Source organism: Neomonachus schauinslandi, chromosome 14 (genome assembly GCF_002201575.2).
Source record: "Neomonachus schauinslandi chromosome 14, ASM220157v2, whole genome shotgun sequence".
NCBI classification, from domain to species: Eukaryota; Metazoa; Chordata; class Mammalia; order Carnivora; family Phocidae; genus Neomonachus; species Neomonachus schauinslandi.
Window position 1 is genome coordinate 83,494,738 of NC_058416.1, and position 16,540 is coordinate 83,511,277.

Here is a 16,540-nt window from a genome sequence, read left to right on the forward strand (position 1 = left end):
ATGAAGGCTATTGCTGTCTTTGTGTTAATTTTGTATCGTGCTGTTTTATCTGTCAAGAACTTGCTTCTGAAATGCAGTCATAGATTGTATAAGGCATATCTTTCCTGCATGATAGTAAGGCCTTTGCATAAAACCACTTTGTCTTCTTGGTGGTTCAAATGCAGTGTTTTTTACAACCTGTGAGAAAAATTTTGTTGTGTTTAAAAATCTGCCAAAGTCAAGAACTTGATCAACACAGAGCAGAATTTCTTAGCCTTGGCACTGTTGACATTTTGGGACAGGTATTTTTGGTTTATTAGCATACCTGGCCTTTACCCATTTTTAAAAAATATATTTTTAAAAGATTTTATTTATTTGAGAGAGAGAGCGATTGGGAGAGAGAGAGCATGAGCAGGGGGTGGGGGGAGGGAGAGGGAGAAGCGGAGTCCGATGCGGGACTCGATCCCAGAACCCTTGGGATCATGACCTGAGCTGAAGGCAGATGCTTAACTGACCGAGCCATCCAGGTGTCTGGGCCTTTACCCATTTGATGCTAGCAGTACTCCCCTTCTCCCAGTTTTGACAACCAAAATGTCTCCAGATATTGCCAAATGTCCCTTGAAAAATTGTTCTCAGTTGAAAACCATTGGACATAAGGAAATGGTTAAACTATGGTCCATCTAAATTATAGTTTAATATTAAGATAAATTCAATTTAAGGAAGAAAATATACCATAAACCCAAGTATATGTCTGTATAAATACATATGCGTATGTACTAATGCATAGAAGATAATCTAGAAGACCATACACAGTGGTTGCTGTTAGTGGAAAAAAAAGAGTATGCAAATAGTGGGATGGAAGATTTTGTTTAGTATTGTTGAATTTTTTATGTTTTAAAATTGTATTCAAGTATTTTCTGTATGTGTAACAGAATTTTAAATTTTTAAAAAAGATTTTATTTATTTATTTGACAGAGATTGCGTGTGCACAAGCAGGGAAAGCTGCAGAGAGAGAGGGAGAAGCAGGCTCCCCACTGAGCAGGGAGCCTAATGTGGGGCTTGATCTAAGGATGCTGGGATCATGACGTGAGCCGAAGGCAGATGCTTAACTGACAGAGCCACCCAGGCATCCCTAGAATTTTAATTTTAAAAAAGATTGTACACTTGACTGGCTTTTTTACTTAATTTTTTTAAATGTATGAGGGTTATAATCAAGTATCAAAAGAAATAGTGAACTTTCATTTGTTAAAAATGTTATAGGAGTTCGGGGTGGCTTTTCTTTACTAAAAGGAATTGCTTTTTCAATTATATGGATTCTCAAGATCAAATTCAGAACAATATTACTGTATACACGTTTCTTCCATTTCCACATTTGCTTTTCTAAATACATAAAACACTATATAACTAGCTCTCCTAAATTTCAGAAAGTCGTTAAATTTTTAGCAAGAAAATTGAAATATTTTATTTATTTATTTTTAAAAAGATTTTATTTATTTATTTGACAGAGAGACAGCGAGAGAAGGGAACACAAGCAGGGGGATTGGGAGAGGGAAAAGCAGGCTTCGTGCTGAGCAGGGAGCCCGATGCGGGGCTCGATCCCAGGACCCTGGGATCGTGACCTGAGCCGAAGGCAGACGCTTAACGACTGAGCCACCCAGGTGCCCCAGAAAATTGAAATATTTAAAATAAACAAATTCTCTCAACTATTAACTACTTATATAATTCTGATGATTTTATGAACATGCCGAGTTATACATTCTTTATGCCTCCTACCTTGTTGTAAGCAGTGGTTCATGGTTCCTTCCCTCAGGTGGCTTTGTTAACATCACACCACAAAACCCATCACAGACAACAATCAGTGCTCTAATAGACATGTAAGGTGAAGGTACACAGAGCGTGCAGCTAGCTCTTTTGGGGGAACTGGGAAAGATACTACAGAGGAGATGACAGCTGCGCTGAATTTTTTTTTTTTTTTTTTAAGATTTTACATTAGAGAAGAGAGCACCGGCAGAAAGGAGAGGCAGAAGCAGGTTCCCCATGAGCAGGGAGCCCGATGTGGGGCTCAATCCCAGTACCCTGGGATCATGATCTGAGCCGAAGGCAGATACTTAACACACTGAGCCACGTAGGTGCCCCTAAATTTTTAAAAAATAATCTCTACGCCCAGTGTGGGGCTCAAATTCACACCCCAAGAACAAGAATTGTATCCTCTACTGACTGAGCCAGCCAGGCACCCCAGTTGAGCTGAATTCTTTTTTTTTAGCTGAATTTTTTTTTTTTTTTTTTAAAGATCTTATTTATTTATTTGAGTGAGAGAGAGCATGAGAGGGGAGAGGGTTAGAGGGAGAAGCAGACTCCATGCTGAGCAGGGAGCCTGATGCGGGACTTGATCTCAGGACTTGAGCAGAAGGCAGCCGCTCAACCAACTGAGCCACCCAGGCGCCCCTGAATTCTTAATTAGAGTTTTAACACGGGGAGGACCATGAGGCAGAAATCTGTGTGGAATAATAATAAAAGACATAAAGTAGGGCCACCTAGGTGGATCAGTTGGTTGGGCATCTGCCTCTGGCTCAGGTCATGATCTCGGTCCTGGGATTGAGCCCCATGTGGGGCTCTCTGCTCAGCAGAGAGTCTGCTTCTCCCTCTCCCTCTGCCCCTCCTCCCTGCTCCTGAGCTCGCTCGCTCAGTCTCTCTCAAATAAATAAAATCTTAAAAAAATAATAATAATAAAAGACAAAGTGATTTTTAAAAAGAACTATTAGAAACCTGCTACATTGTAGTGTGTGATGCTGTGTCTTGAGAAAGAGCAAGAGATTGTGTAAGAATTCAGTGATGGGAAATTAAGATAGAGTTAAGCTTAGTGTTGGGTCTGTTTTGGCTTTTTTCTTATGCTGTTGTTTTTCTTTGAATAACTAATAGCCGCCTGTAGCAAGTGGCATAATTCGGTTTATCAAATAGGGATTATCTGAGAAAGTAGTATGAAGGAAAGTTTTCATAGTGCTTAAAGAGTCTATTTACAGGGACTCAGGATCAAATCTGGGGGTCGTTAGAGAGGGTCTCCGATGAAGCTGCTTTCAGGCTGACACCTGAGGGATGAGTCAGAGTTGTCCAAGCTGAGGGTTGGGGATTGGTGTTTGAGGCATATGTAATAGGAAAATCGGCCAGAGTGGCTGAAGTGGTGGTGGGAGTGGTATAACATGGCACTGAAGAGGCAGGCAGGAGGGTCACATCACGCACAGCCTCCTGGACCGTGTTCGTGTGTTTGATTCTAAGGAGGTGGTATTTTCTAATACTAAGTCATCTTTTCTGCAGTACCAAATATGCCCCAACAGCGGCAAGACCAGCATCATCAGAGCACCATGATGCACCCAGCCTCAGCAGCGGGCCCACCAATTGTGGCCACCCCACCAGCTTATTCCACACAATATGTTGCCTATAGTCCTCAGCAGTTTCCAAATCAGCCTCTTGTTCAGCATGTGCCACATTATCAGTCTCAGGTAAGGCTGATATGATCTAACTCTTTATTTTTGTTCCACTTAAATAACTTCCAGTTTTAACCTTTAATATGGTAAAGGGGTTTTCCTTTACATTTTGTGCTCTGTGTTATGGTGAGGTAGATAGTTAAGTATTTGGGGGCCTTTTTAGTATAAGAAGGTTGCTGATCAATGTAAGTATTTCAAAGGAAATAGCCAAGAACATTCATTTTAGGATTTTCAGAGTTGTTCTGTAACCCTGGAAAGCGTGGAGTTAAGACATCTAACTAAAATTTGCTTGACTCTATTCGATACTTTAATGTATTTTCTTTATATTTTGTTTGAACACAGCATCCTCATGTCTATAGTCCTGTGATACAGGGTAATGCTAGAATGATGGCACCGCCAGCACATGCCCAGCCTGGTTTAGTGTCTTCTTCAGCAACTCAGTACGGGGCTCATGAGCAGACGCATGCGATGTATGGTAGGAAGCATTTTGTTTGTCTCTTTCAGTGTGAGTGACTAGTAATTTGTTTTAAAGCTCTGAAAAGAAACTTTAAGAATAACTTAGCCTTTTATACCATTGAGGGTCAAGAATCTAAAGAAAAGATGAACCCATTTCTGTAGTCTTGGCAACATCATTTCAACTTCTGTTCCTGAAATTTGTCTGTCTTCAAATATCTCTCCTTATTTTAAGTGAAATAGAATGATTTGTATAACAGAAAGTATCATTTGTGGAGAAAGACCTTTTCCTCCTCTTCCTCATCAGTATTACAACCATTTGGTATGGCCTGCCTAAGGCATGCAAGAAAGTTTTACCACAATGAGAGCACTCTCTAGCAAGAAAGCATTCTGCTTCACTCCTTCCTCTGGCAGTCATTGGCATTACATATTTTTATTGCTGTTTGTTAAAATGAATGCTACTGTGTTTCTGCCTCATGCTGATTTTAAGGGGTCGAAATAGTATAATACTGGATCTCCTTTAGACATGAATCACACTTTAAATATAATCATTATAAGCAATGGTAAAATTAAAATGAGAAGTATCCTATGTAAAATAATTAAACAATATATAAAAGAATAATAGGCAAAAGTCTCCGTCTTAGTTTTGTGGCTGGTGAACTTTGTGCAGGTCAACTTTGCATCTGTCTAAAGTACTAAAATAATACGGTTTTCAATATTGACAATTTAAAATGACATTTCCCACTCATATCTTATAATAATAGAGTCAGTGAGTTGACCCATATTATATTTTTCAAAAAACTTTAGTGCTAGTTTCATTAAGATGTAAGTTTTGTTTTGAACTTTCCTGAGCACTCCTGTACTGTCATTTAGGTTTTCTCATTGGCATTTCAGTTTTTTGGAGTGGGAGGAAAGAAATTTAAGTTTATTCATACAAATGAAAAGTATACCACTATGAGAAATTATCATTACAAACAATTATGTGGACATTTCATTTTTAAACCTTTTAAAACCTTTTTAATGACTACAATTATGATATTTTGTAGGTTCATAGGAATAAGGACTCAGCAGCAGTAAAGTTTCTTGTCACCCATAACCCGCTGCTTGTGCTTTCTTCCTGGAGGCATGCTCCCACTGTACACGTTTGCAGTGATAGGAATGTTAAATGATTAAAGGCATTGTTTTTGTAAAATACTTAAATCCAATCTTTATTTTACACATTATCACTTAAAACTTTCTACTGTGGCTTATGCCCTTTAAATTAAAATGATGTATTTGCCACGTTTGGGGAAACTTTCTTACAAGAAACCCATTCATAATTTAATTGAAAAAAATACCAACAGACTGATTTGGCTTATGATTTTGGTTATGATTGCTTTTCATTGGCTTGTCTTAACCAGGACTAAGTATGTATGAAATTGCATAAAAGCGTGTTCATCACATATGCTTTTAAGCAATTTGTATACATTTCAACAGTTTTCTGGTTTGCTAAAGGCTTAAGTGATGAAAAAGTTCATTATGATTTTTTATATATTTCAGGTAAATACATCATGATTTAACAAGTGGAAAAAAACATTTTTCCCCTCCCATTTTCTGGCATACTCCTCTTGGAATAAGATAATAAATTTTTGAGTTAAAATTTCCATTACTTTTTAGAGAATAGCTATTTGTGTACCCATGCTTATGAGACATTGTAGTGATACTGTGATGTGGAGAAGAATCTTTCTCCTCAGTGTGTTCACTCACTGCCAGCATCTGGTTTTGTCTTTTGGATGGATGTTCATTGGTTTGAAATAGCCTGTATAGTAACTACTGTATCTAAGACGCTAATGGTTTAAAACTACTTTCCCAAAACATTTACATTTGAAAAGTAGTTGTCCTTGGACCCTGAAGTCAATTCATATGTGGGTAAATAGGAAATACTGCAAACTAAACTCTAGGTCTAATGTCCAGTGAAATCTGGCATGATTTGTCATGAAGGCTAGTTCTTTATTGCCAGGAGAAAGTTGCTCAGCCAGACCTGAAACTACTCTCCTGCAGTTCACACAGGTTGTAGTTAATTGACGTCTGTTGATGAGGGCAGGCTGGGGTGAGGCTGTGGACTTGATATGGTTGTTGCTGGTTACTCAGGTTCTCATCTGGATACTTCATACTCTAAAAAGAACACTAGAAAATGAACTGTTTTATTCTTTGCCATCATAAGCCATAATTTAACCTAGTAAAGAAAGTTCATTAATTCTTCAGTAATTTATTTCAGTTATTTTAGATCTTCCAAGACACTTTTAAAAGTACATTATTTTAAACTAAGACAAATCTGTTGCATGGAAATGCTAATTTTACACTTCTTTCCCTTGAACAGTTTGTATTGCGTATTCCCAAAGGAACCAAGTATTTTGAGTATGAATTATGTCTATTTTGAAGCTTCATTCTATCTAAATATTTTCAACTTTTTATGCCAACAAAAGAATATGCACCCAGATGTTGGCGACAGTTCTGTGTCACCCTTTGGTCATTTTTTCATTGTTAACAGCCATAGCAAAAGGCTTTGAGAATAGAAAGGGCACTAAGGACTACAAAGTGAAAGACTGATTATTGTCTTTAAATGGTTGGTATATTTAATATAAATATGCTGACAGATTATTGAACAGCTAAATTGCTAGGAGAAATATTAGACATTTTAAGTAGTTCTTGATCTTGTTCTCTTTCTAGTTATCTTAGGAGTTTGATCACAAACTTCATCTCTTTGACCTTAATCTAACTTAAATCATTGCCTTTGCCCCTTCCCTCCTAAGAAGTTACTTTTTGTTTCCTGGTCTCCTAATTCACCTAATTTTGTTTTTTGGCAGCGGTGTTTTCCCTTTCAGAAATAGTAGTAACGAAAATTTCTCTACTAACTGAAGCCATCAGGAAGAGTTAGATCCAGAATCCTCTTTGAGTTTGTTTTTGGTAGTTTAATGCAGATAAATGAGAAAATACAGGAGGCAAAAAGATTTAAAATGCACCTATTATCCTTCCACTTGACAACTACCTGTTAACATTTTGGTGCATATCCTTCCAAATGTACTTATACACACACCCATTTATGTAGATATTTTAATAAATGATACTATACTCATGTTTAATATTACCATTATTATGTTTCTAAATTTTTGGGTTCACTTCCAGATGCCTAATAAATAACTTACAGAATAATGATGCTTCTATTAATAATGATATACAAAATTGTTTGAGTCTTTTGAATTAAACTTGGTAAATATTCTCTTATTTTGGTACATTATTTATATTCAGGTTGTTCAGTGGAATGCCATGTTGGTCTTTTGATTAGATAATGATTTTATTCCTTTCATTTAAGCAAGTCAGCATGTGGAACTCGACACATCAGTACAGAAGAAAAAGTATCTTTTGGTTCAGTCCTTTCTTGTTTAATTTTGTAGCAATGTTTAAAGTGCTTGTCATCTCTTATAAAATAAGAAAAATGATTTATGCATGAATACAAAAAAAATTACTAAATATGTCAACCTTTCCAGAAAATTAGGAAAATGCACACCTCAGAAGGCTAATTTACCTTTCTATTTCCCAAATTCAGCATGTCCCAAATTACCATACAACAAGGAGACAAGCCCTTCTTTCTACTTTGCCAGTGAGTTGGGTTTTTTATACTAATTTTAATTGAACAGTAAAACACTTTTTAAAGAATACGTGTTAAGGGAGTAGACTTGTTGAGCAATATTTTCCTTGTGCCAGACAAAATCGTTGAATATATGTATATTTGTAAATAATTCAGAGTTTTAAAAAAGGAAATACAACCCAGCTTAAGGAAGCTGGAGTTAATTAAAAAATTGAGTTGCTTCAGAAATTAATTTTTGCATACCAAGCAAACATGTGACGACTGTTTTGGAAAAGCCTAATATTTTCCTTGTTCAGAGAAACTTCTGCTGAACTGCCTTTTTTTTTTTTTTTTTTTTAACCAACCCACAAATTTAGTATAAAAAGCTTAAAATATTAGGCTTTTTCAGTATCCTGGTGAGAAGAAATTTATCCTTACAAGGATTTTTTAATTGAATAGGGTTGAAATTCTAGGTGAGAAACATTTCTGTCTTTTCAGTCTTTGCATGACTGAAGAAGGTTTAAAATATTTAGGTGGTAGACCCCAAGATGTTTTGAGCTTCATCAGGAAAGCGCAGCCTGACTGCTTGATTATGTTTGGCAGCCCTGGCCTCTCTCACCACCAGTGAAAAGGTAAATAAACAATGGCTCCTAAATGGAGAAAGTCTGGGCAGGGCTCTCTTTTGGAAATGAACGTGTAAGGTGTGTCCTCTTTATTTTGTAAGGCAGTTTTAAAATAAGGCTAGTCAGGGACTTTTGGTATTTGGATAAGAAAGGTACTGACTTGCACAAGTCCTTCAGAAATGTATGCCAGGAATGAGTCACTTGATGTGCAATACTATATTCTAAGGGATATTAAGGATTAAGATTTTAGATACTGAATTTTGGATTATTTTAGAAAGATTTAATGTCTAAATCTACTAAATGCCAGATTTTAAAAAGTTGAGAAAATATTTTGACTTAAGTTTTCATTAACTGTGTCATGACTTGGTATCCAAAAATAAGTGTGTACATGTTATTCATTTGGTGCTAGGAATTGTTAACAAATTTAATCCTTTAATAGATGCTCTTTAAAAAGGAGTCTTGCTGTATATCTATACTATGAAAGGGAAACTTTGTATGTGATACAGTATGTAAAAGACAGTGTCAGTAATTAATTTTATTATGTACTCAGTTTGAGGTCTCAAATGTAGTTATCCTCACCATCTTACTGTCTCTGATAGTAATTTTGGAGTCAGTTTCCTGAAGTAGCTAAAAGGTCCTTAATCATCAAACCTAAGTATTAACTGCCTTAGTACAACATCCCCTGAAAGGAATTACTAGTTTTTAAAAGAAACTAACAGTGGGGCTACTATTTGTAATTTAGTTTGCTGCTTTGTACCACCCCTCCCCGCAAGCCATTTTGTCATGGTTTGGTCTAGTTGCCTTTTACTCCCCTCTTAAGAATTCAGTTTTCCTTCACTTCCTTTTTTCTGAATTTAACATCAAATGGGAAGATTTTGTTTTCGTTTTTAGTTTTACAGTGCTGGTGATCTCTCCTGACTTGTGCATCCAAGGTCAAAATGATAAAACCTGGTTAAAAATTAAACTCACAGCCTTATGGACTGAATTGGCTTCAGTAAGGTCATGGCTTAGGAAACAATTTTTATGTGTTTAGTGTTGTGGGGATTTTGACAAGTCACACATTTAGAGTTTTAAACGCTTGTATCAAGGAACACAGTGAGTGGGAAACTTCCGGACCAGGTAAAACCCAAAAAAGCAATACTTCTTTGATTAGCCTGAATTCATCTGGGTTTCATGAAGGCAACTTAATTTTTATAAATAGAAGTTTAACTGATGAATAGCTAAATCAGAATTTTGAAGAGAATTTGTTTTTAACCTTTGGAATCTTTAGCTAAATTAATGAAATAATTATAATAATTACAATAAAAGCAGTTAATTGGTAGACTCAGCTCAGTAAAGCCCAGCATTTACTGTCTTTCACTCTCCCCTTCTCCCTTTCCCTGATTCTAGTAGATTTTTTCCTCATTTATTTTACTAAAGGAACCCGACTGTATTTTTGTTGTTATGTAAGTATTGAATTAAAAAGTGTCAATTTCACATTTTTCCCAATTAGCTACCCAGTTTTTGTATTTGAGTGGGGGGAAGAATTCCTGGATGAGGAACTTGCTTAGTAGGTATCTTTTAAGCAACAAGATAAACAAAGGAAATTATTTCTGATTAAACCTTTTAAAGTTTTATTTGCAGTTAATGATGCATATTTACATGTGCTTGATTTTTCTTGCAGTGCATTGTAGTTTGCTCTTGTTTAGGTACGGAAAGGATAGGGTTTTTTTTTTTTTTTTTAAAGCAAAAGCCTGTGTAGATGCACACAGTTTGGGTTACTTGAAGTATTTGTGCTATGAATGCAAATGAGATATAAATTAGAATATTTTATAGCCTTTCAGTGTTGGTAGACTACTATCCACAGAGATGCCTTTTAAAAATGCACAGTAGGGGCGCCTGGGTGGCTCAGTCGTTAAGCGTCTGCCTTCGGCTCAGGTCATGATCCCAGGGTCCTGGGATTGAGTCCCACATCGGGCTCCCTGCTCGGCAGGAAGCCTGCTTCTCCCTCTCCCACTCCCCCTGCTTGTGTTCCTGCTCTCGCTATCTCTCTCTCTGTCAAATAAATAAGTAAAAAAAAATCTTTAAAAAAAAAAAAAAATGCACAGTAAAACATACTTCATCTTAAAAAAATTTCATCTTTTTTTCCAAATTTCAAGATTTTAACCTTTTTTAATTGATGAATTACTTCATTATGAGATTTCATGGGCGTAATTATTCTCCTTGGGTGAGGTAATGTTTTTATGTCGGAAAATTAATAATATAGCACCCAGCTAGAATTTATTTATTTATTGTTTTTATTTCCTTAAACCTTTGCGTAGAAGGTTATTAAAAGTACAAACATTTCTTGAATAAATAAAGTTTAAAAAATAGAATCTCCGAGATTCTGTACTTTGTCTTTGTGAAACCTCATAAATTGAATTTGGGATTCAGGAATTGCTTCCCCCTAGATAGATTTAGTATTGTTAGAAATGAAACACTTAAGAAGCTTAGGGGTAGGGAGGATTTTAACGCTAATACTGTGAAAATAAGGAGCATGAGGGACGCCTGGCTGGCTTAGTCTGCAGAGCATGGGGCTCTTGATCTCAGGGTCGGAACTCCACGTTGGGGGTGGAATTGTCTTTAAAAAAAAAAAAAAAAAAGGCCCGTGAATGACTCTAGACAGCATCCTCCAGTAGAACTTTCTGTGATAATAAAAGTGTGCTGTAAATTGTGCTGTGTGATCAGCAGCCACTAGCTGCCTGTGGCTATTATAGTTATTTATTTATTTTAAATTCTTACTTATTTGACACAGAGAGAGAGAGAGACAGCGAGAGAGAGGGAACACAAGCAGGGGGAGTTGGGAGAGGGAGAAGCAGGCTCCTGGCTGAGCAGGGAGCCCGATGTGGGGCTCGATCCCAGGACCCTGGGATCATGACCTGAGCCGAAGGCAGACGCTTAACGACTGAGCCACCCAGGTGCCCCTATTATAGTTATTTAAAAGTAAATTTGAAAGAATGAGTGTAACATTTTTATAAGAGCAGAGTCAGGTTCAAAATTTACATCGTCTTTTTTTTTTTTTTTTTTTAAAGATTTTTTTTTTTTCGAGAGGGAGAATGAGAGACAGAGAGCAAGAGAGGGAGGGGGGTCAGAGGGAGAAGCAGACTCCCCGCCGAGCAGGGAGCCCTATGCGGGACTCGATCCCGGGACTCCAGGATCATGACCTGAGCCGAAGGCAGTCGCTTAACCAACTGAGCCACCCAGGCGCCCTACATCAAGTCTTTTAGACCAAGTCAGTGCCTAGACAGTTTGGGGGGGATCTGAAAGTTAACCTAATGGATATGATGGTGAAGAATGAATTAGAAGAAAGACACCGACTTTTATAGACTCAGGGGACCATGGAGTTCAAGGAAAGCCATTAGCCCATTATTCTTCCCAGCTCCCAGAAGACAGGCATGGACTCTTCCTAAAAACACCCAGAGAATATCATGCCACAACTTTCCTGGTTAATATGTTCCAATGTGTATTAACTCTTACAGTTAGGGAAATTTTTTCAGTGTATAAACAAAAGTGTTTTGTTTAATCTGGGTATTAATGAATATTAATACCTGCTGTGACATTGGCAGTGGATGCACAGGTAATCCTCGCACTGGCTCTTTGCCTTGCTTTTGCCTCTTTTAAAAGATATGTATATGGGGTATCTGGCTAGCTCAGTTGGTAGACTGTGCAACTCTTGAACTCAGGGTTGTGAGTTCAAGCCCCATGCTGGGCATAGAGTCTACTTTTAAAAATACATATATACAAATACAGTTGGGGAGATAACCAGTTAGGCTGGAATATTGGTGGCCTTTGGCCCTACGACATCAAGCATTACAGAATTGCTTCTTGTGCCTAATCCTCTGCATAACATTTCTGTGGGACATGCCGGGTGTCACTTATGCTGGTGACTCTTGGCATTCTTGCCTATTAGACTGCCAGAGTTAGAGGGCCTGATCTCAAAGCAGTGCTTATTTCTTCCTGTCAGTCCCCTGTATGTCTGTTTTTGCACACATGTCATAGGAAGAACATGAGGAGCTATTTTGGAATTGTTTCTGTGTGTGGACTTAGCTTCTCTGGAATTTTAGGATGAATTTGAGAGAAGGCTGGAAGTCCTGTGTTGCTAGGGATGGGTCTTGAGAAAACTGTTTATCAGCTCGTTGCCACATCATGGTTAGATTTGTATCCGTGTGCTGTCAGTAGTCACTGGAAGCAGTGAACTCATCTTATTGTGATTTTGATTCTCAAAGTGCTATTTTGGGAATACATGAACAAATGAATTTATACCTAATCTCCTGTCAAGGTACGGTTCTTGCAGAGATCCATAAAGAATTGGCTTTAGGTTCTCATCTTCAAATGAACACATTTTTACTTAAGAGTGGCCCATCATATTTCCTTTGAAGTTACTCCAGCTAGTACAAATCTTTCTAAAGGCTGGGATGCTTGGAAGGGAGTTCATTTTTCTACATAGTTTAGGTAATTCCATTTAATAGATTTTTTAAAGCAAAGGTGAGAGAGATCCTTGAGTAGGGAGGGTCCAGGGAATGAACTGAGTGGCAGAGTGACTTCTGTGATCAGCTGAGATTGATTATGGTCATTTGGCCATGAAGACAGAGCCCTGACCTTGCCACATACCTTACCCAGCCCTTTCACCCAGTCCCCCCAATGCAGTCAGTGCCCATGGGACACTGTGCCTGCTCCAGGGCAGTAGCATGGTGAGGTTAGCCAGATGATGGCCTTGAGCTAAAGTGTGTGTGTGTGTGTGTGTGTGTGAGAGAGAGAGTGAATTGTTTCTGTTGATGCTATTAAGTGGCTTTTTCAGGAAAATCTAGTGACTACTTTGAGTAAATTTAATTAGATTTTAATATAATGTATACAGCTGTGTTATAGAAATAAAATGCTAGTCTGATTGGTAAGTGATAATTTCACACTTAAGATTTTCAAGAAAATGGATGGTTTAAAAATGGAGTCAAACACAGATTGGTAAAAGTATGAGTTAGGCACTGAGTATCACGAAAGCTCAGCTGATGAGGCATAGAGGAGCAATTGAGACCGTGCTACATGTCGGTTGTACACACCTTTTTCTTTCACTTCAGTTTCCACTGGCTCCCTTGCTCAGCAGTATGCGCACCCGAATGCTACCCTGCACCCACATACTCCACATCCTCAGCCTTCAGCTACCCCCACTGGCCAGCAGCAGAGCCAACATGGCGGAAGTCATCCTGCACCCAGTCCTGTTCAGGTAAGGAGAAGCTCAGGTCTTGTAGAATTGCATCCTCATTCCGTTTACTGAGCATTTTCTTCAGTGCTGAGTATTGTGCTGGGTACCACGTTACCAAAACACCTCACACCCCTGCCTCGTGGAGGCAGCGTATAGCTAACTGCCCACTGTGCCCCTGGGATTTGGTTTTGGTTGTTACTAGGTTTTGTGTTTTGTTTTGTTTTTTAAAGATTTTATTTATTTGACAGAGGAGAGACACAGCGAGAGAGGGAACACAAGCAGGGGGAGTGGGAGAGGCAGAAGCAGGGAAGCTGAGCAGCAAGCCAGACGCGGGGCTCGATCCCAGGACCCTGGGATCATGACCTGACCCGAAGGCAGACGCTTAACCACTGAGCCACCCAGGTGCCCCTGTTACTGTTTTTAAGTCTTATTAAGATACATGTTGAGAATGAGGTGACTGAGTAAGTTCTAGAAATCATTGATTGAAAAATCTAATTTAACATTATATAGGGAATTGGCTTGGGACTTTTTTTTTTTTTTACTTCATTTCTGACAATTGTACAACAATTTTTTTTTCCTATTAGCTTCTGCAATCATGTTTGTTAACAGGGCAGTTAAGCATCTCTTTGACATCTTTCAGTTCCCTGGGGCAGTGCTGCTGTTCTACCTCTGCTTGGTTGAGGGCTTGCAACCACCACTTGTCCCCCAGCCCTGCCCTTACCACCCTGTACATTCTCTGGTACTTGCCACTGCCCTTCATCTTAGATGGGCCCAGGGGAGCCTGCTTTCATATGTGGAGTTCAGCTTTGTGTGTCACCTTAACTGCTTTTCATTCAGGAAATGGTTTTCTCACTTCTTTCTTGTCTCTTTGCAGCACCATCAGCACCAGGCCGCCCAGGCTCTCCACTTGGCCAGTCCACAGCAGCAGTCAGCCATTTACCACGCAGGGCTCGCACCAACCCCACCTGCCATGACCCCTGCCTCCAATACGCAGTCTCCACAGAATAGTTTCCCAGCAGCACAACAGACCGTCTTTACAATCCATCCTTCTCATGTTCAGCCGGCATACACCAATCCTCCGCACATGGCCCACGTACCTCAGGTAAACCAGCTTTAGCCAACTTTCTGTGAAGACTGAGTAGAATATGAAAGTTATCAGATAAGCAGCAAAGAGCCAGATGCTCTGCAAGCTAGGAAACCCTGTGTGTGATGCCATTTGCCTGTCTCCCTTTTCCCACTCAAATACATGTGATCTGGCCCTAAATGAATGTTGGTGTGGTTTTGTAATGGGGTCAGTAAAGTTGCTGATTGGTCAGTCCTTTAATGTTTCCCATCTGAGACCTTAAAAATACCTCTGATTTTGGAATGCAGCCCGATCCTTTCCTTCCTGTGTCTGCTTCGCTATGTTTATATAGCTTCACTGCTATATGTGTATACATAGTATATATATTCTTTCTCTTCCTTTCTTCCACCCTTCCTCCCTTCCTCCTCCTCTCTCTTTGTCTCTCTCTGTCTCTCTCCCTCCTACTCCCCGCCTCCCCCCAATCCCTCTCTCATACACACACACACACACTCACACACACAAATCTGGCAGGGAGGTTGGGCTTCACAAATTCTCCGCTCTCTGAGGTGACTGCCCTGAGCCTGTCAGCTTGAATGTTAGTCACACGAGTTCCAGAGAAATCTCTCCACTTGATTTCCTTGCCTATCGGTACACCCGCTTTGACCATATGTTGTACTTCTTGAAAGGGCTTGGCCTTGTACATTGGTGCAGTGTAACTAGAAGCTGGAAGCACTCAGGTGTTCCCATTTTTCTTAAAGAGCAGCCTGGGAGGCTCTTTGGAGCTCACCTCCAGCGTAAGCCTCTAATGGTTGAAAGGTGTGGTTGACATCTTAGTGGTTGCTGGCTGCGTCAGCTGCTGACAAAGTCCAGTGCAGTCCAGGGCCAAGTTAGATTATCTTAACAAGGAGCTGCACTGAAGTTGGGCTCTAACACTGTCCTTGAGGCCCTCCCTGGAGCTGTTAAGGGTGAATCGGCTGTATTTGATGGCTCTTTTTGCTGCTTTCATAACAGAACTCTCTTAGGCAGGTGTAAGCTAGACTGCTCACTGAACTCCATTTCATGTTGAATAGTGCGCCACTGAGGCTCTGGCATGCTGGGGGCTGGAGATGCGACTCAGGTAGAGCTCTCTCAGAAGGCAACCTTGTAACTAGAGTTCCACAGCTCTGGGAAGTTTGGGTGTCCTCCTCTGCACAAGTGAGGGTTCTGTAGTGTGGCGCACTGCACTTGGATGATTTGCTTTTGATAGTGGGGAGGGGAGCCGGTTTGGTCAGGCGTGGGCCAGCATGGTTTGGCTGAATCAGGAGCTTCATGAGAGTGGGGGTCCTGTAGGTGGTTAGCAGAGGTTGGTGGCTAAGTAGATATGTGAATTTACATGTAAGTCAGGGTTCCTAAAACCTCACTTTTGTGTTTTTGTGTTGAAAGAGAAAAAGGTTAACACTTCTAGGGAAGTCCAGATATGCTGTGGGCCCATTTGAATATGTAAGAGAGTAAAAACAGCATTTCATTCAAGGCTTATTGTGGTCTAGAACAGTGCACAGTATGGGAGGCAGGAAAGGGGGTCTCCTCCTGACCCTGCCATATCCCCCTGAGCTGGGATCCAGCGATTTGGGCTGGCTAAACCTTTTCCAACTTGACAGTGAGACCAGGTTGCACTCACTATCACTTGGTTTAGGGGCACGGGGCTGGCCCAGATAATTGCACATTACTCCTCCCCATTTCATTGGAGCTATTTACTGCAGCCCACTCCTCCTGCTCAGTCAGCGTATCTCTTAGAGTAAAGGGGCCCGACTGTCTCTTCTCTCGCTGCCCCGACTCATTCTTCACAGAGATGTGCTGGTGAGCAGACAAGAAACAGAGGGGAGGGGCAAAGAACGAGAGGGCTAAGGAATCCATAGATTACTGTCATCACCTGCTTTCGTGATTAAAAGGGAGTTTATCTTTAAAACTATTTCAGGCCCCACGCAGAAGTCAGATTCTGAAGCATCATTGCATCTCACCTCCTATTAAGTTGAGAAAGCTGCCTTCGGATCAGATATCTGAGCTTTGTGACGATCCTGCCCGACAAACATAGAATCCAGCAATCAGAAATGTTGAAGGCTAGGATGTTGCACCCCTTAT

At 39.7% G+C, this 16,540-nt stretch overlaps 1 protein-coding gene across 4 annotated transcripts in view; it reads left to right on the forward strand.

Moving 5' to 3' along the window:
• The window catches only part of ATXN2 (ataxin 2), a 140,269-nt gene that overhangs the window by 99,311 nt on the left and 24,418 nt on the right, over positions 1-16,540 (forward strand). For 2 of the 4 annotated variants that reach the window (XM_044921143.1, XM_044921144.1), the window contains 5 exons: positions 3,292-3,476; positions 3,804-3,936; positions 7,501-7,554; positions 13,235-13,380; positions 14,234-14,461. In XM_044921143.1, the coding sequence (XP_044777078.1) occupies positions 3,292-3,476; positions 3,804-3,936; positions 7,501-7,554; positions 13,235-13,380; positions 14,234-14,461 (746 nt within the window). The remainder of the gene's footprint in view (positions 1-3,291; positions 3,477-3,803; positions 3,937-7,500; positions 7,555-13,234; positions 13,381-14,233; positions 14,462-16,540) is intronic. The other 2 variants (XM_021698630.2, XM_044921145.1) reach the window with 1 other exon arrangement.